This window comes from Camelus dromedarius, chromosome 2, assembly GCF_036321535.1.
Source record: "Camelus dromedarius isolate mCamDro1 chromosome 2, mCamDro1.pat, whole genome shotgun sequence".
In the NCBI taxonomy this organism is placed as follows: Eukaryota; Metazoa; Chordata; class Mammalia; order Artiodactyla; family Camelidae; genus Camelus; species Camelus dromedarius.
This window is the reverse complement of record NC_087437.1, coordinates 71,132,480-71,156,394: the sequence shown is the minus strand read 5'-3', so window position 1 is coordinate 71,156,394 and position 23,915 is coordinate 71,132,480. Positions and strand designations below refer to the sequence as shown.

At 43.9% G+C, this 23,915-nt stretch overlaps 1 protein-coding gene across 2 annotated transcripts in view; it reads right to left on the bottom strand.

The window, feature by feature from the left end:
- Positions 1-2,822: 2,822 nt before the first annotated feature.
- Positions 2,823-23,915, bottom strand: part of DRD3 (dopamine receptor D3) — a 40,233-nt gene continuing 19,140 nt past the window's right edge. The window contains exons 4-8 of one of the 2 annotated variants that reach the window (XM_010985032.3): positions 14,995-15,137; positions 8,531-8,727; positions 7,364-7,441; positions 4,209-4,554; positions 2,823-3,061 (exon numbers count right to left, since the gene is read on the bottom strand). In XM_010985032.3, coding sequence (XP_010983334.1) covers positions 2,865-3,061; positions 4,209-4,554; positions 7,364-7,441; positions 8,531-8,727; positions 14,995-15,137 — 961 coding nt within the window. In that variant the 3' untranslated portion in view covers positions 2,823-2,864. The remainder of the gene's footprint in view (positions 3,062-4,208; positions 4,555-7,363; positions 7,442-8,530; positions 8,728-14,994; positions 15,138-23,915) is intronic. The other variant, XM_010985034.3, reaches the window with a different exon arrangement.

Below are 23,915 nucleotides of genomic sequence, written 5' to 3'. Positions count from 1 at the left end.
AATGAATAGAATATTTTTTTAGGATGGCGTCCTAGAAGAAGGAAATATTTACGTAAGGTCTTGAGTTGAATGTTGGTTGTAATCTACTTGAGTTTCCCTACTATTTGCATTTCACCCAAATAGTATGTGGGCTGCTGTGAGGTGTCTTTGGGCTCCAGACCTGGTTTGCCCCAAGAACTCTGCTCTGCTTTATTCAGGCCAACATCTCTCCTGGGATTTTTGGCCATACTGGCTCTCAATGTAGCACGCTCTGAGGTTAAGAATGCTGGTTCGTGGTGGGAAGTAGAGGTAGAGAGGACAGAATGCAGAATCCCAGGATGAAGAGGCCGAAGTGAGTGTTTGGGATTCCCCTAGGAGGATCTTCCAGGATCAGAAGGGAATTCTGGGAAGGAGATGTTGTCTAGGGGAAAAGTGCCTCTCAGTTTAATTATGAAGGTGACAATATGACTTTCTCCTTGTATCTGTATAGAGTGTATAGTTTTCATGGGGCTCTCAGGGAGTGCGGTGAAGTAGAAAGAGCACTGAACTAGGATTCAGCAGATTTGAGTACTTGTCTGTCATTAAGCAGCTGTGGGACAATTCTGGACCTCTGCTTCCTTTTCTGTAATTGAAGGAGAGGGTGGAATCAAATAGTCCCTCAGGTCTGTTCCATGATTCTGTGGAAGTAGACTTTGGGTGTTCCGTGTGACTGTTTCAGAAGTTGGACTTGGCAGTGGAGTGAGAGTAATGCCTTGGGCTGGGTTCTTCAGAAAGTCTAAGGTGGAGGTGGGTGGGGCAGGGTGAGGCTCTCTCAGGGATTTTTTTGTTCCATCTTTTTCTCACCACCCCTTTACCCCTCTGGTGGGAGGTGATGTGTCATAGTGTTTAATTTATGAGCTTGGGAATCAGGCAGATGCACACTTGACTCCCAGCTCTGCCACTTACTGACTGTGTGACCTGAGGCAAATTTCTTAACCTCACCCTGCCCCAGTTTCCTCATCTGTAAAATGATTATCTCCCTAAAGTTATCATAAGGGTTGAATTTGCTATCATTCTTCCTCACAAATATATTAATACCTATGCTGTTTATACCTCTCTCTTTGAAACTCTGATTTTGACATGAAATTCTGTAAGCTTTCACCCCACTGTCCCACCCGTTTGCTGTTTATTTTGCATGGAAAAACTTAGGTATCACGTACTTTTACTTCTTCTGATATTCAGTTGTCTCCATCTCCAGTTCTACTTGTACATTAAACCTATTAAGCTAGATGGTACCAGGTACAAAAACTAGTGGGCAGACAGCATTGTTATAGACAGTAACTTTTAAAAATTTTGGCATTGAAAGCGTTCAGGAGTAACAGTAGCTGACTCACTAAGGAGTATGTATTTCCTTCTAATAAATACTTAAGGGTTAGAGGAATGGGGCAAGGGAAGCCTTGGATTCCATATAAAGTTCCTGTGCATTCTGAGATTTTCATAGCATTGCAGCAAGTATCTATCATGCCTATGCACTAACAGGTCTTCACAGTAAATTTACTGAAGTTCAGGATGATAACATTTCATAAATTATCCACAAATTGTATCTTGATTCTGCAATCAATAAGAAATAGCTTCTATAGGTGAAAGGAAAAAAAAATGGTAAGAATATTCAAGTTCCTCACAGATGCAATTTTGAATGACATTAGCATGTTACTTCTATTATACCTTTCATCTCAGTTGTTGGAGTGATGATGTTTAGGATCTGCACTAGGACTTTACAAAGACTGTCCCAGTGATGGCTTTGGACTGCTACTCCGCCTGGTGTCCTTTGTTCTGAGGTCCCCTGGCCATCTAGGTGAGTCCCCACCACCTTTCAACAAGTAAATGGCCAAACACAGGAGAAGGTGGTGGGCTCCTTGCGGGCAGGAGCTGTGTTATTGATTGTCATATATTCAGAGCCTGGGAGGTGAAGAGCATTTTATAGACACTTAATACTCAATGGGCTTCAGGGTCTGAAAGTAATGGATCTCTGTTAAGCAGGAGACGGAGATGCCTGAGTAGGAAAACCTTACAGTGCTATGAAAAGCGTGTCTAAAGCACATCCTGAACCACAAGGTTCAACAGTGGTGCTACAGTGGGAATTGTCATTGCTTTTTCACTTCATATCCCCATATTGCATTACTGTGGAGTTTAAACTCTGAGAGTAAGGGGATGGAATCAAAGGGGCTTCTTAGCTAGAGCTAAAATACAGGGGGAGTAAGGTTAGAAATGAAGCACAGGTCCTAATGTGGGACCATGTCTTCCTCAGGGTGACGAATTTCTCTCACCAAAGGTAACCAATCAGATTCTATAGAAAGACAGAAGCCCTGGCCTTGCAGTTATATTTCAGGATAGAGTGAAGGAAAGCAATGACCAAAGGGAGTGAGCCCAAGAAAATACAAGGTTAGCCTGACAGTTAATTAGAAGTTTGAAGGAAGAGAGACTGGCTGTTCTGCAAGATGGTTTACTGCCTGCGTTTTCAAGGACCCCTGGCAACTGGAGAGTTATGAGATCTGTTCCTTTTTCCTTCACTGCAATGAATCATGCCTCTGATGACAATCGTGTGTGTGTGTGTGTGGAGTCGTGTTCTATCAGCTTCTCTCTGAATTATTGCTTATCACTCAGGGGCCCCCCAACCACTTGAAGATTGCCAGGATGACATTCAGAGTTGAGCTGGGAAGGTAAGCCATTCTGTTCTGGAGGACGCGGTTGGTTACACCTGCCACTCAGGGATGTCCTGGCTCCAGGAATCTTCTCGCTGCCACATGCCAGAGGACATTGCATAGTCGTTCTGAGCAGGCCCTGGCAGTGGCTCAGTGGCCTGGCAGCGAGAGGTGGGCACAGGGAGTGTTCTGTCCTCTCCTCCTTCAGCAAGACAGGATCTTGAGGAAGGCTTTGCGGAACTCGACATTGAAGGTGGTATAGATCACGGGGTTGAGGGCGCTGTTCACGTAGCCCAGCCACGTTGTGGCACTGTAAAGCTCCGGGGACACGTGGCATGCTTGGCAATGGGTATTGAGAACGTGGGTCAAGAAGAAAGGCAGCCAGCAGACAATGAAGGTCCCTACGTTGCAAAGGACAAGAAAAACTGGGTAAGGGGTTTGCTTACTCCCTCTGTTGTAACATAAAAATGAGTCACAGCTGTCTCCTTTGTGGCAGCCACTATGCTGGAAGTTTTAATACCCTTTTAATTTTCACACCAACTCTATGAAGTAGGTGTGATTAGTAACTTTTTTTTTTGGATGAGAAAACTACATGCTAACGTCTTTGACTCTTCCCAGGCCTTTGCTCCTAAATCAATTTTCTAGTTTGATCTCTAGATAGTTCTTTACTAGTTTTTTTCTACTTCTCAGTTCAATTCAAATATTTATTTAATGTCTGTCCGTACATGACATAAGCCTAGGCGCTCACGGGATAGAGAAGCAGACCTTAAAGGCACAATTGACACAGTTAGGTCTGCTGAGATTAACATAGGGGCTCCCTAGATGTGAGAAGTCCCTGAGATAGGAGAAGTTTGCAGCTCTTCAGTGACAATGAGCAGTGACAATGAAAGTCAGTGAACTGCCTTCACTAACTCCATGGTACCTGTGACCTTCCAATTTTTCGTTTCTTTATTTAAAGTTGATATTTTTCTACTATAAAAACTAGCACTGATTTTATACATTATGGAAAACTTGGTAAATGTGGAAAAATAGAGAAAAGCAAAATAATCACCCACCACCCAAAGACAATCAATCACTTTGACATCTTAGTGAATTAATTTTCAGTCTTTTTTCCTCTGTATTTAAAATAATCTCGATGTTATAATGCCATATGACAGTAGTTTTTTGTATCTCTGTTTTTTCACTTTATATTTGAAAATAGGTAAGCATTTAGTAAATATCCAATATGTGCCAGACACTTCTATTGAATCATTATTTATTGTTTGATTTATTCATTATAATTCCAAGTGATACACAAAATCTACAGCTCAATTAGGTGATATGTTTGGTTTCATAAATTTCAGTTTAGGTCTTTTGAATTTCCATCAGAGTTAACATTTACACACAAACTCCTTTCATTTATATTATAAACATTTATCATTAAGTACAATCATTGGATTTCCAATTTCTGTCAAAAATGGTTACCTTAGTATCCTCTGCCAGCTCCACTAAACTCAGTCTAACCCATCAAAATCCAACCCATCCCAACTTCACCTGACTCAAACTCACCGAGTACGATGACCAGCATCTGGGTGGCCTTCTTCTCCCGAAGTGGCATTCCCCGAGGTTGCAAGGGCCCCAGCTTCAGGGATGTCGACAACCTGCCGTTACTGAGTTTTCGAACCTCTAAGCTGAGCTTGGGTGCCATGGTGGGGCTGAGGGAGTTCCGAGTCCTCCCCTCCCTTTTCAACTCTCCTTCCCCTTCTTGGAAGCCTGGTCTTCCCAAGGCAGTATCTTGGCAGATGCTGTAGTAACGTTTCAGCTCCATGTGTGTCCGGCCAGGGGAGAGGGGCTGCAGATGTAACAAGAGAGAGTCCTGACATTTCTGGGGATATTGTTTGTCTTCTGACTGTTCCTGAAAGGGAAACAGAATACAAAGAAGGAAGAAAAAAACATCATTGTGTGAAACCTACCGACAGTACATCTGAGAGTGGTGGGCTCATGGGAAGTTAAGGTGAAAAAAATCTGCTTCTGTCTTTACAGCTAAAAAGTGTCTACCACATATAGAACATTTGAGAATCACAACAATCCCTTGGGGAGGGTAGCACAGAATTATAGCCTGGCCTTTTTGATTTGGAATGACCTGGGTAGACGGAGGAACATATTAAATGACACCCCTGGGATATAAACAGAAAAATCTGAATGTGGAAAACTACAAAACAAATTACTCAGCTTCTTCAACAAGTGAGTTGCAATGACAACACCACCACCATTTACCAGGTGCAAAGGGTGGGTCCTTTTTAAATTTGGTTCAAATAAACCAACTATAAAAAATTTACAAGACAATTGGGGAAATCTGAACATTGGATATTCAGTGATACTAGGGAATTGTTAATATTTTTGTGTGTGTGTGTGATATCTTGTGGTTAAGTGTTTTTATAAAAGAGCCTATATTCTTTAGAGGGTTTTACAGAAATATTTTTGGTTGAAATGTTATGTTTGAGATCTGCTTTATAACAATCCAATAGGGGTGTGTGACATAGGTGGGAGTGTCAGTTGAAGTAAGATGGGCCATGAGTTGACAATTGCTGAAGCTGGCTGATGGCTATTGAAGGATTAGTTATATTTATCTTTCTACTTTTTTATTTTTGAAATTTTCAATAATAAAAAATATAAAAAAATAGGATTTTGGTCTCAGCTTCCTACTTAGTGGACACATCCTTGGGGAAGTTTAATTAACTTTCAATTAACAGAGACATTTAATTAATGTCCCTGAGCCTCATTTGTAAAACAAAAAAGAAATGAAAATAAGTGGATTGGGATGAGTAGACTGAGAGTAGAAACTGAAGACATGCGGCTGTTTCCGGTGTTTTGGGAGGATGCATGTGTGCTCAGCCTCTGAACTTCATCCCGTGTTTGAAGAGTCAGATGCTGTGTCAATCTTGGGTAGAAGGTAGGATTCCCCAGCACCCTTACTGAAGCCATAAAAGCCAGATACTCGCTCTCCGCGACCTCCCCACCGGGCAGCTAGAACTCTGGTACATGAACCAAGCCCAGCCAGTTGGAGACTTGCACCTACGACCATGAACTGGAGCACAGGAAGCAGGGAGACTTCAGAATTCACTGAGCAGTGGTGACAGTCAGTGTCCAGCGTCCCAGGTATTCTACGCAGAGTCTTCCCTGGGTGTGAACAGCATCTTCTGAAGCTGTCCTTCAGCCTTCTCACTGAGTCTGAGCGCCTTGATATCCTCCCAGTAAATTCCCTTTTTGCATAAGTTAGTCAGTGTCAGCAACCAAAACCCTCATTAGTCTCTCTTTAGTTCAAGGAACCATAGTTTTCCACTTACAGAGGGCCAAGTACACAGTACACACTCAGAAATATTGCTGAATAAATGAATGAATAAATGAATGCAAGTGGCCTTCAAGATGATTTAATGTTTTAAAAACTGCTCCACAGAGGTATTTGTAGGGATTTTATCATAACATTTTTTTTTTAAATTTGTTTTTCGTTTTGATGGGATTTTCTAATAACTAATATAAGTATATTGTGTCTTACCTGAATGACCATTGTAACCAAGATTATATTTATGATTGAGCTGGTGTCTAGTGATCTTCTAAAAGTGACAATATTTAACTTCAAATGCATTATATCTGAAACTAAAGGACTGGGGACACAGTTCTGAGAGTACTTAGGAAATCTCAGGTTTGAGAACTCTGATCTAGTACAGCTTGTCCCCATTTCTCAGATTTGGAAATTCATTCCTATAGAAGGAAAGTGATTCTTTCAAAACTGTGTATTAGTGAGTGTATTTTTCGGCTCTCTCTGCAAACTTTTATCACGACCTCCATGACTGACATGAAAAACACTGGGTTCCTTTGGATCTGGCTGGCGGAGCCCTCCACTCCCAGATGGCAGGACAGAACCTAATTCTCCACACACCGGGCAGTGCCAGCTTCTTGGTTCTCTAATCTCATTGTGGTCACCACTCTTCCTTCTTTTGTCCTTGGAGCCTTCTCAGAACTTGAATTTGCCATAGGCAACTTTAAAGCTATTATCCATTAAAAAAAATCATTTACAGCAGGAATCTGTAACTGCTACATGAGGCCTGTGTAAGAGTGGTTAATTAATTATACAGAGATTAGACAAGGCTCAGACCTTCATCATTATGGGCTTTTGAAGTTTCATTCCTAATATTTACTTGGCTGTGGTGTTCAGGGAGAAGAATACTGGTCTTTTATTTAACACCTTCAGGCCCCACTCCACACATGGCTTGCTTGGGGAGGCAGGGCTGGCTTGAATTGGAAGAACAAGAGTCACAGATCATGAAATTGTCTTGGCTTTTCCCACACTTAGTGGCAAATAGGCACTTAAAAGTCTCCCATTAACCTCCCTTGGCTCTGCGCATACCTGTTACCATGATGCGCTCCCTGTTCCCTCTAATGCAGGTGGTTCTGGGTGGTATCTTTATAACACATACATCCAAGAGTCATTGGCTCCAATCATCGGGATCCAGCCAATAGTCATGTGCTTTCTGAATATCATTAGATAGTTCCTATTCTGAAGCTCAAATCAGATAGGATCTCAGATCTGTTGTTTAGTATAGATACAACTGTGGGACTGGGGATAGATTCCATTTGAGGGTAGAAGTGAAATCAAGTCAAGCCAATGTCTTGAGAAAAGATCTCTTAATCTTTTCCTACAATCAGAGGTATGGCTTACTTACCATTTTCCCTGTGGCATCTGATGGAAATCTGGCCCTTATTGAAAACTGCCGAATGGGGTGCAGCCGCAGACAGGAGGACTAGGGTGGGTTGAATGGGAAACAGTTGTGGGTTAAGCTCTACGTAGTTGGGTCATTCAGATGACAATGCTTTGAATACAATATATTCATATCCTCAGCTTTGGGTCCTGACCTCCTGTTTCAGGGGGACCAATATTCTTATTCTACACAAGCCTTGGGATTTGAGTTTAAGACACTGACTCTGACTCAAGTCATCATAGGTTGATCAAGACATCCAATTTGGACCTGCCTTCAAGATCAAACTCAGTTTTTACTCTGTCTATGAAGCCCTTGAACATATTGACTTCTATTATCTCATAACCTCACCAGAATTTAATATTTAGCTGCTTAATTGTCTTCATCTCACATTTGGCAAACATCCCATTCAGTTTTAGGCTGCTCATTAACCTTGGCTGGAGGTGTGTTTTATTTGTTTGTCTAGGATTCCAAGCTGTATAATATTCCTTCTGTTTCTTTCCTAGCAAATTTCAAGTGATTGGCAATCATCCATTCATGCTTCAAGTACATCTTAAAGTGTTTGCCAGGCACGGGAATAAGCAGAATTTACAACCCAAGCAATTGGAAGATTTCCACGACCTTCCTTTTCAGAGTCTCGAAAGATCTAATAAAATCTGTCATCAGCACCCCATCCCACCAGCTGGTTAGGGTTTTGGCACAGAGGCAGAGTAAGGAAAAGAAGTTTCAGTGGATACCCAGTGATTCTTGATATGAATGGTCTGGCCAAAAAGCCATTTCTGGGAACCCACCAGCAGTGAATGGTAAAGCTGCAGCACTAAAACTTCATACCTGTGTGACATCTGAACTGCGGGCCATTTGGGGGCCATGGAAGACTTTGGAGGGAAGTAGAACAAGCCCAGAAACTATCCTATCAATTTACCAAGTAAAGTGTGCTCTAGGCAAGACTATCAACGCACTTTTGAGATTGGATTTCCTACTTCTAAAGCACAGCCAATGCCTGCAGATTAAAAGGTGGGTGTCAAACGTGTGTCCCCAGTGTAGCAGTACAGGCAAGGACATGCACTGCTGGACACAAGTCGGGGAGGCCTGGGGCTGGGTGCTGTCTTCCTCCTGCCCCTCCAGGGTGCTTACCTGCTGGGGGAAGCCAGGCCTGACACTGAGGCACTGACTGTTCTGTCGAGTGAGGATCCGTTTCCGTCTCCTCTGTCTCAACACCACATAGATCCTGGCATAGACGAGGACAGTCACTCCAAAGGGCAAGTAGAAGGACACCACTGACGAGTAGAGGACAAAGTCAGGGTTGGAGATGGAGCAGACGCTGGGGTCCCCTGTGAGTGAGAGAAGGGGAGAAAGCAAAGCCGTCGGCCAAGTAGGGACCTCAGCAGGGAGCACAAAACATGGCGTCTCCACCGCCTAATCTACATGGAGCATTGAGAAGCACTGGGGGCCGGTCCCATCTACCCCATCTTCATGTCCCAGGTTATGTGCTGCCTCCTCCATGGAGGCTTCCTTGCTTGAGTTTCTCAGTCAGAAGCAACTCTCACTTCCTTTATGTCCCACAGCCCTTTACTTTTGCCACTTTTGTGTGTTTAAGTTGTGAGGGTGGGGGTAGGGGACAGTCTCAGACACCTACAATGTCAACTTGCTGAGGATACGAGGTCTCATTCATCATTGTGCTGCTCACAGGTCACTTAAAAAGAAAATTTACCAGTGATTATATGCCAGACACTGCTCTACACTGGGGCTGCAAAGATGAATAAGATATGGTGTCCGCCCTTGAAGGAGCTCACGGTCTAGACAGACAGATGATCCCTTCCGCATACTGTGCTAAGTGTCACAGAGGAACGTGGCCTGGGGCGCTGGGTGGAGGGCCACAGAGCAGCTGACCAGAGGCTCCCTGGAGGGCTGGAGCTCCCAGTAAAGGGCCTGCTGGTGTGGAGGCATCAAAGGATGGGTGAATGCAATGAAAGAAAGGAGAAAGACTTCTTTGCTGAGAATGCCAGGTCTCCAATTGTGAATCCCAATTGTGGGGCAGGTGGTGGCTGAATGTAGGCAATTCTATTTTTCAGAGAATCCCAGTTATGCTCAGGAGTGCGATGGGAAAAGAGCCAGTGAACATATTGTCATCGTGGACAATGTGAATTGAGTTGTGTCCTTGTCCTTGCTTTATGTCCTGAAATGCTCCTGCCACTCTTCCTGAGGAGGTCCCTGGAGCCTTTTCTTCTGAACTCTATATTTTACACACTAACTACTACTTTAAAAAAAACAGGAGCAAAAGTAGGTATAGCATGCTTCCATCTGTGTAAAAATCGACACACACACACACACACACACTCACAGGTGTGCTGCATGAGTGTGTGTATGTACTTGTTTCAAGTGTTATCTTTTAAGAATATTGGTGTTTACTTTTAGGGAGGGAGACAGGGGAACTGGTAATCTACATGTAAGGGTATATATATATATATATATATATATATATATATATATATATATATATATATATATATCTCATTACACCTTATGTTTTATCATGTGCCAGTATTTATTTTTCCATTAAAAATATTGAAAGCATATGTCTGAAAAACGGAAAGTGAAGAGAGAACACAGAGCTATTTTGGGATCGCTGATCAAAGGAAGGCCCTCGATATACAATCACTGAACCCGCGCTGTCATCCCTTCCTTCCTCCCCTACATAAAAAACTGCTGCTTGTCCTTAGACTGAGTTTTGCAGCCTCTCCTGTGCATCCCATGAGGCTTGTCAGTAGGCGGAGTGACACTGGGCAGTGAGTGGGGCCCTGCCCCAATCTTCAGTGACCTGGCCTGGCCTGGGTGTGTGTCCTGCGGGCAGGGCAGAGTGAAGCACCACACATGGCAATTCTGAAAGCTTCTCTCTGCTGATTCCCCAGGGAAGTGGCAAGGGCAGTGAGGCACCCAGGAGCTATGCTTCTCCAGGAGATGAGGTACCTGGTCCTAATTATTTAACTGAAACAGCACAGTGCTGTCAGCACCATGGTCATTGAATGAATATATGAAAGATGAATAAATGAGCCAAGTGTACAGATGAGCATTTAGTTAAGCAGTCACTAGCTGATAATGGGGAAGGCCGGTAGGGGGACTCCCCATTCTCTGAGATTGGGATGTTTGTCCCAGTGAATCACAGCAGTTAAGGAGGAAAAAATGATGACGAGGACCCATCCACGTACTCATTCAACACACGCTTACAGAGTACCTGCTGTATTCCAGGCACTGTGCTGGGTGGTAAAACACCAAATATCTTTTGTGGGCTAGCCTAGGAACTCAGGTCCTGCAGTGACGTGAACGGCAAGGCCACAAGCAAGTTAACTTGAGAGATTCATGAACTTCTGGCTCTTTGAAGGATTTGTCCTCAACTTGTTTCCAAGATAGGAGATCCTGATGAATTTGATTTTACAATAAGCCTTTTAACTTTGTGCTTCTCAACCAAGCCCCACCACACCCAGCTCCAGTGTTCTGAAAGCCAGGTGAGGCGTTCTGTTGCTAAAATCTAAAAAGCCATCCTCTGTTTCCTTGTTTCCAAGGAAAATTAAGGCAGTTGATAAGACTTTAAGTTTTCCTGTCCTTGAAAGTTTCTTAAACCCTCGTCACCAGCTATTGCTTATCCATTCTGGAATTTTTAATAACACAATAGCTACCTGATTTAGCAGAAATTTTTATTTTTAAATTTTTTTATTGAAGTATAGTCAGTTACAATGTGTCAATTTCTGGTGTACAGCAGAATGTTTCAGTCATGCATATACATACATATATTTGTTTTCATATTCTTTTTTATTGTAGGTATTGAATATGGTTCCCTGAGCTATACAGAAAAAAACTGTTTTATATCTATTTTACATATAGTAGTTAGTATCTGCAAATCTCGAACTCTCAATTTATCCCTTCCTACCTCCTTTCCCCCAGTAACCATGTTTGTTTACTATGTCTGTGAGTCTGATTTAGCAGAAATTTAAATACTAGTTATTTTTCTTATCTGTGAAATGAAAGGGTCAGTGACCTTTAGGGTTTCCTCTAGTATTACCACTCCATCCTCCGCTGCCATGAGGGGCTCTTGATGTGATATTTGGCTCCTGATGGCTGGGCCTCTGCTGGGAGTGGGGGCAACATGGGTCAGCCAGACCCCAAGGCCTTGGAACTCTCTGTGACCCAAGATCCTGCCTTCTGTGTGTGCGCCCAGAAAGGCATGTCACTCTTTTCTTAGACAATAAGAGTGATTCCAAGTTGGAAGAAACTGAAGTTCAACTTTGCTCTGCCTCATGTGCTCTGACAATTCACAATCCCCCTGGCAGCCCATTTCATAAAGAGAAGAGCTATGCCAGGAAGTTCTGTTTTGTGTCGCACTTAGTGAACATCCAGCCACTGGTGTTGTTGGCAGAATCCTGCCCTTTCCTCCTCTACTTTTCATGAAGGGAGTAGGAAAAAAATGGCTGAGAGAAGTCATTTATATTGGGCTTTCGAATGAAGTAGGGAACTTCCTTACAGATGCAAGAGGTGCTCGAGGAATCCACATCCATCAAGATAATGAAGCTATGCTGTGAAGGTCGGACTGAGGCAGAGCAGGACTGGGCTCACGAGTCCTGCTCGCAAATTCCCTGAACTGCATTCTAGGGTGGGACTACCAGGCTCCTTTCTGACCACCAGCAGAGCTACCACTGTTTAGATTGTCCTTGGAGCAGGGGCATAGTTAAATGTGGAGGCAGAGGAACCTTTTCTTATACATAATAATAACAACAATAACACTAGCTAATATCTATCGGGTTTTTTACAATGGACCTGACACTTTAACACAGTATATGAATAAGTGGAGAGCTTAATCTAGTTAGTGCCTCTAAAAGTACTGGATTTGCAGATACTAACTACTATGCATAAAATAGATAAACAACAAGGTCCTACTGTATAGCATAGGGGACTATATTCAATAACTTGTAATAACCTATAATGGAAAAGAATATGAAAAGGAATACATATATGTATATATGTATAACTAAATCACTGCTATGCACCAAAAATGAACACAACATTGTAAATCAACTATAATTCAATAAAAATTTTTTAATTAAAAAATTAAAAAATAAATAAAAAAATAAAAGTAAAGGAGAGAGAGATGAGAGAGAAGTGAGCCTGTATGTGCTAAGTCACAAGCCTTTTTTGCCTTCTCAATTCTATTTGAAAATTCTTTTGGAAAGATTTTTCTGAATTTTGTTTCTGGAACAATGATCTCACTGGTGGCAACAACACTGCAAGTAGTTCATCATTCTCCTTCACTTTATATGTTGACATTAACTGGGAACCCTGTCTAACGTCAGATTTTGAGACTAAATGTTACCAGCATGTGTGTATGTCTGTGTCTGTGAGCATGAGTAAGGCCACCCCCGTCAGCCTCCAAGAATGAGTAAGAGGAATCACACAGCCCAGTGAACGTTGGTGGGGGTTTGCTGCTGGCCGGGGTGAGGACTGCCTCAGTCTATCAGTGGTAGTAAGTGCCCTGTACTACAAATTCTAACTTAGAATGCATTTTCTTCCAGAAACAAGGATATAGAAGGTGGCTTAGTTATCAGACTAACCCAAAAAGCCCATTTAGAGTCATCAAAATGGCATTTTAGTGCCAGAGTCAGCCTCTCTAGTGGTGTTTGAGAATGTTGCATTGGTGTGATGCACACGCATGTTTGTGTGTATAACGTGTCATTGCTGAGTGGTAATGGTAAGTGGCACTGAGTCATGCAAAGACAATAATGGCATATTTTAGGGACACTTTGAGTTAACCAGGCAACTATTTGTTGGATAACTTGGCTACTTAACCTCTAATGTGGCAGAGAAACAAGTCTGACCTTGAGCAGGTGGTATGTGCTTGGCACGTCTATGTGTGTTATCCCAAATTAATCCTCACTTAATTGTAAAAAAAGCTCTGTGAAGGAGGCAGAGGGAAATTATACCCTATGTAGGCTTAGATTCTAAAGTCAATGATTAAAACGAAAATTATATAGAGTCAAAATTCAATTAGTAAGTCCCCTCAATCACATAAAGATTTACAGGGTTTGATTACAACCTTGAACAGTAACAAGTAAAGCTGTATGACACATGCAGTAAGATGTCAAGTATTATAAAGAGTTAAAAACATGTAATTTCACTTTTTTTTAAAATTATTTTTTTTTGGGGGGGTGGTAATCAGGTTTATTTATTTACTTAAATGGAGGTACTGGGGATCGAACCCAGGACCTCGTGCATGCTAGGCAGCCACTCTACCACCGAGCTATACCCTCCCCTCAAACATGTAATTTTAGAGATGAAGTTGCTGGACTTATTTGCAGGAAGCCATATATAAAAATAAATGTTGAAAACTTCCTAACTAAATACATAGACTGAATCTACATACTCGATTTTGCTCAGGTTTCTGCCCCGCTGTATTATCATTCCACATGTAGCAGTAGGGAAGTGTAACTCAGAAGTCAAGTAACTTGTTCAAGGGAGACACAGCTGTTAAGTGGTGGAACTGGAGTTCGAATCTAGGTTTTTCTGACTCCAGAACCTCTGTCTTCCAAAATGGATTTTGACTTCTAAATAATTGTCCAGAAAATGCCTCTTTGAAGACAATTTATAAGTTAAGATTTGCCTGTATTTATACGTAATGTGTTACAATATAATATATCTGTGTAAACACAAGTACACAGCTATGTGACTTGTACATATATACTAGAAATTTATGAACTTGGAACATAGGAAATGAACAAGCCACTTCAAACGGACAGAACAAGAAATCTACATGAACACCAGAACATGAGTCCATTGGTTCTCAGTGAACACTCAGAGCTTATTGTCAACACCTACAACTTTACTGTATGTGCTAATAGTTTTCATTCAACACATGAAATTCCTGAGGTTGGAAGATCATGGTCATGGAACAGACACTGAAGGCACTGACCCTTATGAGGTGCAAATCTGGATCAGTGTCATAGCTAAAAATCCCAGACGTCTAGGTATACACAGTGTTCATCCATGTGTTCGTCCATCCATCCATCCATCCATCCAAAAGAAGATTTACTATGTGCCAAGTATCATGGCCAGAACTTTCATATATTAAAAAATATAAAATACATCTTGCAATAATTTAGGAATTTATTATGCTAGAAATGATTCTTACTGAGTAAAAAGTTAGAAATGGATATCCCACTCCAGGGCTTTTATGATGTTATTTTGCATTGTAAATCCATTATGAATTATTGTTTTTTCACTAGCAAAACCTCACCTGAATTATTCATATAGCATAGCTTTTTAACTGGTACATTTCTTCAAATGAATACAATGGCATTTCTTTCAAAATAGGAATAAGTCAGACGTTTCATTAATTAGGGCAGAACTTTATTCCTATGCCATTAACTGAAGAGGCTTTGCTTTCTGTTTTATTTATAATCAGTAAAGGCCAAAGCCTTGCAGTCTATAGCATCCTCATTTGATTACAAAGTGCCTTGACCAGGGGCCAGACATTTCAGCGCTGAGCACCACTCACAGCCACACAGATGTGCTGTGACTCAAGCAGGCGTTGGAAGTGGGGGCATCATTGTTACCTGTAGTGTTGAAGCCAAAGAGGAGAGGGCAGGACACGGCAAAAGCCAGTACCCAGACGGCTGTGATCATGAGGGCCACGCGCCGACAGGAGCCCTGGCCTGTGCCATGTTGGTAGTGCACTGGCATGACCACTGCAGTGTACCTAGAAAAGGAAGGGGAGAGAGGATAGACGTGATGAGAGAGATTCAAAAGACAGGCTGAAAGAGATCACTGGAGAAACAATCGGGTTGATATGGGCGGCAGGAGAAAAATAAGTTGGTTGGAGAAACGTAGAGAGAGGATATTTGAGTGAATATGGAAGAAAGATTGAGATAAGACAGATGACGAACTCATTGGGAAAGGTGAGCAGAGAAAGGAAGAAAGAATAAAAAGGTTAGCAGAGCAACACGAGGCTGTCGGAGAGCTTCTCTCCCCAGTGCTGGTTGACAGCCCAGCAGATCCCAGCCTTGTATTCACACACCCTTGACCCTGAAGTCTCTGGGGATGGTTTTGGTGCCTTCAATTTCTCCCACAGTTTTTCAGATAATGATGGAACTGTGCCCAAAGAGGATGTTTATCCCTGCTTGTACCGTAACATTAATTCTAACCCTCATAGTGACAACTATTCCAAGTAGCAGAGATTTTGTAAGTAGAGATGAGTAATATCTAAGGAAGGCTTATTTTAAAATCAAGTTTTCATGCTGTCTTAGTCAGTTCAGGCTGCTATTTCAAAAATACCATAGACTGGGTGGCTTAAACAACAAATACTTATTTTTCACAGACCAGGAGGCTGGGAAGTCCCAGAGCAACGTGCCGGCAGATCTGGTGTCTGGCGAAAGCCCACTGCTTGGTTTGTAGACGGCTGTCTTCTTGCTGTGTTTTCACATGGTGGGAGGGATGAGGGAGCTTTCTGGGGTCTCTTTTAGTAGGGGACTAATCCCATTCATGAGAGTGGAGCCCTAATCACCACCCATAGGTCCCATCTCCTACTCCCATCACACTGGGGGTTAGGATTTTGAGGGGACACAAAATTCAGCCTACAGCACAGGCTTTTACCTGGTCAAAGCATGGTTCCTTATTCTCATTGGATCTTGTCTTTTCTGTGGTATCTCCTCACATACATTTCCAGCTGCTTACTGGACTTACCTGAACAACTGTTCCATGGTTGTCTCAAACTGAAATTGTCTGAAACAGATGTAATTCCTTACATCTCTAAATCTGACTTTACTTCCTGCCTTTCTTCAAGACATCCACATCTAATACTTAGGCTTTTTTACTTTTCTTTGGCCCTTCCATGTCATTTGATCACCCATTCCTTTAACCTTTCATTCATTCAGTATTTATTGACTTCTTACTATACATCAGGCTCTGTTCTGGAAATATAGAGATGTGCAAATGGGACATTGCCTCTGTCCTTATCGAGCTTGGAGCTGAGTGGAGTGGAGGGAAAAACATGTTAATATAAAATGAAGAGTATTATGAAAGAAATAAGCTGGGTGGCATGTTTAAGGATAAGGGAGGCTGTAAGAAGGAGCAAAGCAACATAAGTGGATAGAGGAATGAGTGAGGCCAGAAGGCGCCAGACATGAGTTAAGGCAGAAGAGCATTTTGGACAGAAGGATAGCAGGTCCTGTGAATGTGCCCATTATGGTGTCTTCCCCATTTATCCCTGCATTTCTTTTCTACCACCGTTCTGTATGATGGCCACAGCCCCCTGGCTGGTCTCCTGCAGCCAGATCCCAAAATAGATTTCATTATTCCCCTCCCTTAACGGAGACGGGCAGGATTCTAAGATGGCCTCCCAAATTTATGCCCTGTAGAGCTAGAGGAACTCTGTGGTTAGATCACATAGCAGTAGACGGAGTTCATCAAAAAGGAGATTATCAGCAACCGAAACATCCATCAACAGAAAGATGTGGTACAAATATACACAATGGAATACTACCCACCGTAAAAAAGAATGAAATAGTGCCACTTGTAGCAACATAGATGGACCTAGAGATTATCATACTAAATAAAGTAAGTCAGACAGAGAAAGACAAATACCATATAATACCACTTAAACATAGAATCTAAAAAATGATACAAATGAACTAATTTACAAAACAGAAATAGACTCACAGACATAGAAAACAAACTTATGGGTACCAAAGGGGAAAGGAGGGGAGGGATAAATTGGGAGTTTGGGATTAGTGGATAGAAACTACTATATATAAAACAGATAAACAACAAGATCTTACTGTATAGCACAGGGAACTATATTCAGTATCTTATAATAACCTAAAATAAAAAAGAATATGAAAACGAATATATATGTATAACTGAAATACTCTGCTGTACATCGGTAACTAATGCAACATTGTAAAATGAACTATATATCCAAAACAACAACAACAACAAAAAAAAAAAAAAAAAAAAAAGAAAGAAAAGAAAAGAAAAGGGAGATTATCCTGGGTGGGCTTGACCTAATCAGGCAAGCCCTTAAAAGGGACTGGGCCCTCTTTAATCCAGAGAGATTCAAAGCATGAGAAATAATCCTGCTGGTGTTGAAGGGGCAAATGGCCATGTTTTGGAAAAGATCATTTGGCAGAGAACTGCAAAAGGCCTATAGAAGCTGAGAACGGCCCCTGGTTGACAACAGCCAAGGAGGTGGGGACCTCAGTCCTGTAACTGCCAGGAACTGAATTCCACTGACAATCAGAATGAGTTTGGAAGATGAAAACCCAAGTCAGCCTACATCTCGTTTTTGCCCCGAGAGACCCTGAGCAGAGAAGCTACCTACACTGTGCACAGATTTCTAACCTGTGAGGTAAAAAAATGGATACAGTTTGTCACTGCATTTGTGATCATTAGTTACACAGCAACAGAAGACAAATACAATGTCAATTCTTAGCCTTTCCCAACATGACCTCAACTTGCCTTGCCAACCTGACCTCCTGTTGGTCCCTGACACTTACTTATAACTGCAGCCAAACTGTCTAAGTGATGGGGAAACTTCAACAGCCTTTGTTCAATCCATTATCCCTTTTCCTTCCCTGGATAGCTCATTCCTTCCTTCCTTTCATCCCACATCAGCTCTTCAGTAACTTGCCCAGTCCTCTCCATCTTACAGAGACCTCTAACTCTGAATGCAGAGCACTCCTATCTAATCAATCACGTTTCCCTTCTGCATGCAGTTGTCTTGCCTCATTACTGAACTTGCCTCATGGCTGCAGAGATAGCCCCTGATATGATTTAAATTACATGATGGCTCAAATCATCTTATAGCCTTGGTATTCCATGTAGGTCTTTGCACAAAGCAAGTCTTAAGAAGCTGTTGACTGACTGCCTCGTGGATCCTGAAGGCCTCCTTCCCCATAAGAGAACAATGTTAACCCTATGCCAGCTCAAAGGAGCTAATATGTACAGCTGGGTCTACGCATGCTCAATTTTTCATGTCTTCTCAGCATCCAGGGAACCTGGAGGCCAGATGCAGAGCAGGAGCCTCCTTAACTCCTCTTGTGCACCTCAAGGCTTGAGGCTGAGGAAGGAAAGGACAGACCCTGGGCTGGAGCATGTGGGGCACTGCTCCCTGATGCCCCTCCTGTATGTGCCAGCTGCCTGAATTTTCTGTGTCTGACATCTGAACATCTGGCCTTAGAGTTCATGTGTTAACATTTGTATTCCCAAAGGAACAGCTGGAGGGCTGAGATGGAGGCAGACTCTGTGGAACTTACCCTTGGCACCCTGATGGGTGACAGAGGTGGCTTCTTTCTCAAAAGAGAGAAATAGAGGTTCTTATTTAATAAGGTCAAATGAAGATCCCACTACCAACCCCAAGGGAAGCCCATGAGCATCCAGTTCCCGTCCCCTGGTGCACATACACTACCACTCCTCCCCTGAAGCCCTGACTTGGCAATGAAGGAGCAGGGCAAGTAGCACCTGACATTCTTCCGGGCCTCTCACTCACCCCAGGACTTTAGACTCTACTGGGGCAGTGAGTTGGGGCTTCAAGTCAAATATGCTGACCAGAGCCTAGCCCTCAGCTGTGATCCCCGAGGTACCTCGGAGGAGAGGCTGAGCCTTGAGCCTGCAGCTGTCATGGCCAAACAGCTGTTGATGGTCGGGAAGGAAAGGTATGACCCTTCCTCCTGTTCAGACCTGCAGTTGGGCCCAGGCCTTCATTTGCATAATGGCCTTTGATGCAAAAGAACCTGACCATCCCATACCTTCAGTGGCCTGCTTCTTGATGGCTAACAACTGGCTCTCCAAGTGAAAAAAGCCCTAATTTATACCATTTGTCAACTTCTGTGGTACCAACACTCCCACCGTTGTCCATTTCAAGTTACACCTCAGGTTTAATAACTGGCTCAAAAAGCTCCCAGAATTGTGCCAGTCATCTCTCACCAGCCGTTTCGAGCTGACACCAAGCCCATCATTGAGAGCTGTGCACTTCCCTGAATCTGCTTTAATGTTCAGCAAAGGCTTGGAGGCTCCCACTAATTCAATGAGTCAGTGAGTATAGGGAGCATTGGCTCCATTTTATAAAGGAGGAATCAGCCACAGAGAGGTTACCTGATGACCCCAAGGTCTCACAGCAGGTGGTGGCAGAGCCCCGGAGGCTAGGTCTCTTCTGGGTGCCTCACTCCCTCTAAAGGGCACTGTTAAGTCTCTGAGGCCTTGTGGGGACAAGGGCGTCTCCAGGAAAGGTGGCGCTGAAGGGTGGTTTATACTCTGAGACCACCCGCGGCTGCCCAGAACGGAGCTTCTCCAATTAGCTTGATTCTATTAATTACCTAGGGGGTCCTGTTAAAAACACATTTCAAGGCCACGCCCTTGGGCATTTTGTTCCACTCCAGAAGTGTGTATTTCTAACAAGCAAGTACATCTTACGATTAGACAAGTTCCAGAAAGTGCATTAGGGAAAACCTGTATCAAAAGTTCTTGTTCACTTGGGTAAGAAGTGAGAGATGAGATTACATTTACATTAATCTTTTTTCTCCTTATTTTAAACACACGATTAAACTTTTAGCATACATGAGGCCCCTCAATCGGCTCCCAGGGTTTTTCCCCCGCTAGGAAGTTTGCCATAGGGGCTGAGACCGAGGCTGTTCCGCAATTGGCCACCGGAGGGCACCAGAATGCAGCAAGAACGGCGCCAGCTCGGCGGGGTGAGAAGTTCACTGCTCACCTGCGGGCTCTCCAGGCCCGGTGGGGAGGCTGGGAGGGAAAGCTCGGCACCCCCAGCTTCCTGCAGCCCTGCAGGGACCCTGAATTCCCACTCAAGCGGACCGCTCAGCCTCTGGTCTCCTCCCCATGACCGGCCTCAGGCGAGGGCAGGGCTGGGCGTGGGCCGCGTGCGCTCACGCCTCTCTTCTCGCTCCAGCGCGCGTGCATTGCGCGCCGTCCCGGCCGCTCCCTCGTCAGGCCCCCTCCCTTTGCGCTCCCAGCTTTCTGGGTCCTTCCTGGAGTGGCCCGCACACTGGCAGTGTGCACAGTGGGTAAGTCAATGGGCGTTGGAAACAGACTGATTAGCGTCTGAATCCCACTTGGCCTGCCGCCTATATTCCGTGTGGCCGTGGACCAGAGATCTGACTCCTGGGAGACTCAGGTTCTTCATGTGCACGATGGGGATGATGATTCTGCCCAACAGGGCTGTTACGAATATTGAATGAGATGATCTCTGTGAAGATTTTTTTTTAGCACAATGCCTGGTACATAGTAAACATTAAAAAAACAGTATTATTATTATTACTACTACTATTGACATTATTATTGTGCTAGCCCAAGAAATCTGTGATTGTTCATACCAGTGAGAGTTTAGAGGTGTCTGCCCCTTATTCCTGATTAGCAGGAAACATTAAATGTATTTATTTATCAAACAAACAAGTATACAGCACTTTCTATGTGCCAGGCGACTATTTGAAGTGCTTTACAAATATTAACTCATTTAATCATAACAACACTTTTGCTATTATCTCTACTCAACAGATAAGGGAACTGAGGGCCAGAGAGGTTAACTGACTTGCTCAAGGTCACACTGCTATTCAGTGGCAGAGCCAGGATTTCCAGCCAGGCAGTGTGGCTCAGAGCTAGGGGGCCCAGAGGACGGCTAAGTGCCTCAGAAAGGCAGTGAGCTGGAGTAGAAAGAGGCTGACTGTGCCCTTACTCCTGCACCTACCAGCTGTGTGACCTGGGCAAGCTTACCTACACAGTCTAGCCTCAAGAGTCTTGCGAAATGCAGCTAATACACCTCCCTTGCTGCGGTGTTGGGAAGGTTAGCAAAAGTGAAACGCTCTTGGTGCCTGGCCCGTAGTACATGCTGAAGAAACGGTAGCAATTGCTCCTGAGGTTGCTTTTAGACTTCCTCAAGTTAGGATTAGCACAGAGGAGCCAGGGCATTGCAGACAAAGGAAACGTGCCTGATTTTACAGTCCCAGGAAATAGCACCTAGAGAGGTGGACTGCCGGCATGGCCAAGGCCCCTCCCTCGGAGTCCCATCCCCACCTCCACCAATGAAGGGCCGCTCGTTGGAACAGAATCCTGGTAGGGGCGTCAAAAGACGCCGGTTCTAATCCCAGACCTAAGAGGCTGCAGGACCCCACGTGTGCATGTAACATTTCCGCACGAATGAGTTAAGCTCGAATGCTCCTTCTGATTCCTAGTTCTATGACTGGGGTTTGCGCGCTTGTCACTCTGCTAAAGGTCTCAGGATCCTCGCGGGATTCTGCCTCCACCTGGAGCCCTGTCCCCGGGAGGGAGGTGTGTGTGGGGAACTGCTGACGGCGCCTCAGAGGAAGCTGCAGTGGGGGAGGAAGGAGGCTGGGCTGGGTGGGAGGGCCTGAGTCTAACTCCCCGCCTGGGTTTAATGAGCCCCGAGCTTTGTGAGGGCTGCTTTTCACCACCTTTTATTTGGTCAGACAGGGGGCTCAATAAAGCTTTAGTTCTGTGGACTCCCCTCATGGAATTGTTGAAGGAGAAAGCTTTTTGCAAATGACTGGAAAGCCCTTTGCAAATATAAAGTGCTTATTTAGATGCAAACGAAAAATCCAAGGTGCCTGTGACTCATCTGGTACCTATTGTGCTCGCTGCAAAGACGCGGAGGCTTGCCTGTGTGATGGGTGCCATTTGAGAGCCACTTAAAGAACTCCCTGGTGAATGAATTTGGTTGCATTATTCCTGGGCTCCTCGCGGAGGACTCGAATTCTCACTGCTCGCATGGTGTCCTCCTCCTCTGACACTTTCTCAGCCCTCTCCCCCAGTTAGTTCTGACCCAGATGCGGTGGGAGGGGGCTGGCCTACTGGGAGGCAGGAAGCCAAGGGGGGAGCGTGGGGGGTTGTCCTCACCCACTCTGCTTTTTAAAAAAGAAAAGGCGGCATTGATCCCAGCATCCAGAGCTCTGCCTGAGAATCTAATGACAATAGTATTACTTGCTTTCAAAACCCCTTTTATCATTTCCTTTTCTTTCCTATCTCTTACTACCCTGTTATTACAGATCAGGGCTTCATGACCAAAAACTGCTGAATCCATTTGGTCAAGTTTGTCAGCCGGGTGACTAGCATTGTGTGAAGACCAAAGGTCTGCGTGAGTGACTGCATTTTTAATGAATTGACCAGCTATTTGGCATCCCATGAACAGAATTTAATGCTGTGTACTGCAAACTGCTGTGAAGGATAATGGAGACAGCTTTTCCAAGGCCTATTTTCTTTCCTAGAAGAGGGAGGAGGCTCCATTTGGAAGTTTGGTGAGGATTGATTCCTATAGACTGCAAGCCAAGACGGAAGCATCCTTGTCCACTGGGGTCTAAGGCAGGACTTGTTCCTCGGGCTTCAGGTAGGTGAGTGCTGTGCATTCTGGGGGTTCTCCCCATATGGAACAGAAGCCAGTTCAAGGATTGTTCTTGTTGGTTGTGTCTTAAATGGTTCAAGTAGAAGTGACTATTAAGCATGACTGCTGCCAGCAGAATGGTGCTCTTGTGCAAGTTAGAATAAGATGCCCTCTCCTGGCTGACCAGTTGCAGAAAGGCACCCTCTCCTGATCCACTCCAGGCCTGGCAGTGGAGCCCTGGCCGAACTCGGTTCCCACAGCCCAGTGCAGTGAGCAGCCTGCAGTCTCCCCTGCCTGCCCGCCATGTGTGAAAGTGTGAGGGTGGAGTGTCTAGGCACATTCTCAAAGATGGCAGAGAGCAGGGTCAGAACTGGGAGGCTGGGAGGGGGCTGTTCAGAGCGTCTCCTAGAAGCTGTCTTTATCCAGTTCCTCCCTCCCTCCTCCACAGCTGATCTTCTCCTCTCGCTCATGTCCTTTCTGAAGATGCATACTGTGATAGAAACCCTGACTACCTTCAGGCAGGGACCATGGAATTCAGTTTAATATTCTTTGTTCAAAGCTCTGTCCTGGGCACATCAGGGAGCCTCACAAGTGAGGAGGAGTAGGACTAGCATCATAGCTTGTGGTGGTGGAGGTGATGATGTAGTAAACCAGATGTAGTCCACGAGTTCTGTAAATAATATATTCCTGAAACTATCTACTGATTGTCCAGAAATCACACAAAAGACATAGATATTATAAGAGGAGTTCTGTTCTCAGAGGGCTAAGAATATTATAAAATCCCTAGCGATCCCTTTGCTTTTGAACAGCTTTATCAAGATATAGTTCACACACCACACAATTCATCCAATTTAAAGTGTAAAAACCAGTGTTTTGGGGGTATATTTGCAGCGTTATGCAACCACGTCCCTTTATTTTTAAACACATTCTTTAACAGTTTTAGTTCCAACATTATGGACACATATTTAATGTTCCTTCTCAGGGTAGCTGATCAAGTAATGAAAGTCCAGTGATAGCCAATCAAATGCTGTAGGTCAAAAGGCCATCGAGTTGACTGGTTGGTTTGCAGTGCCACATTAGGATAGGGTTTTCAGGTACCTATCCTAATCCCTTTGGTTGCACACACGCAAGGAT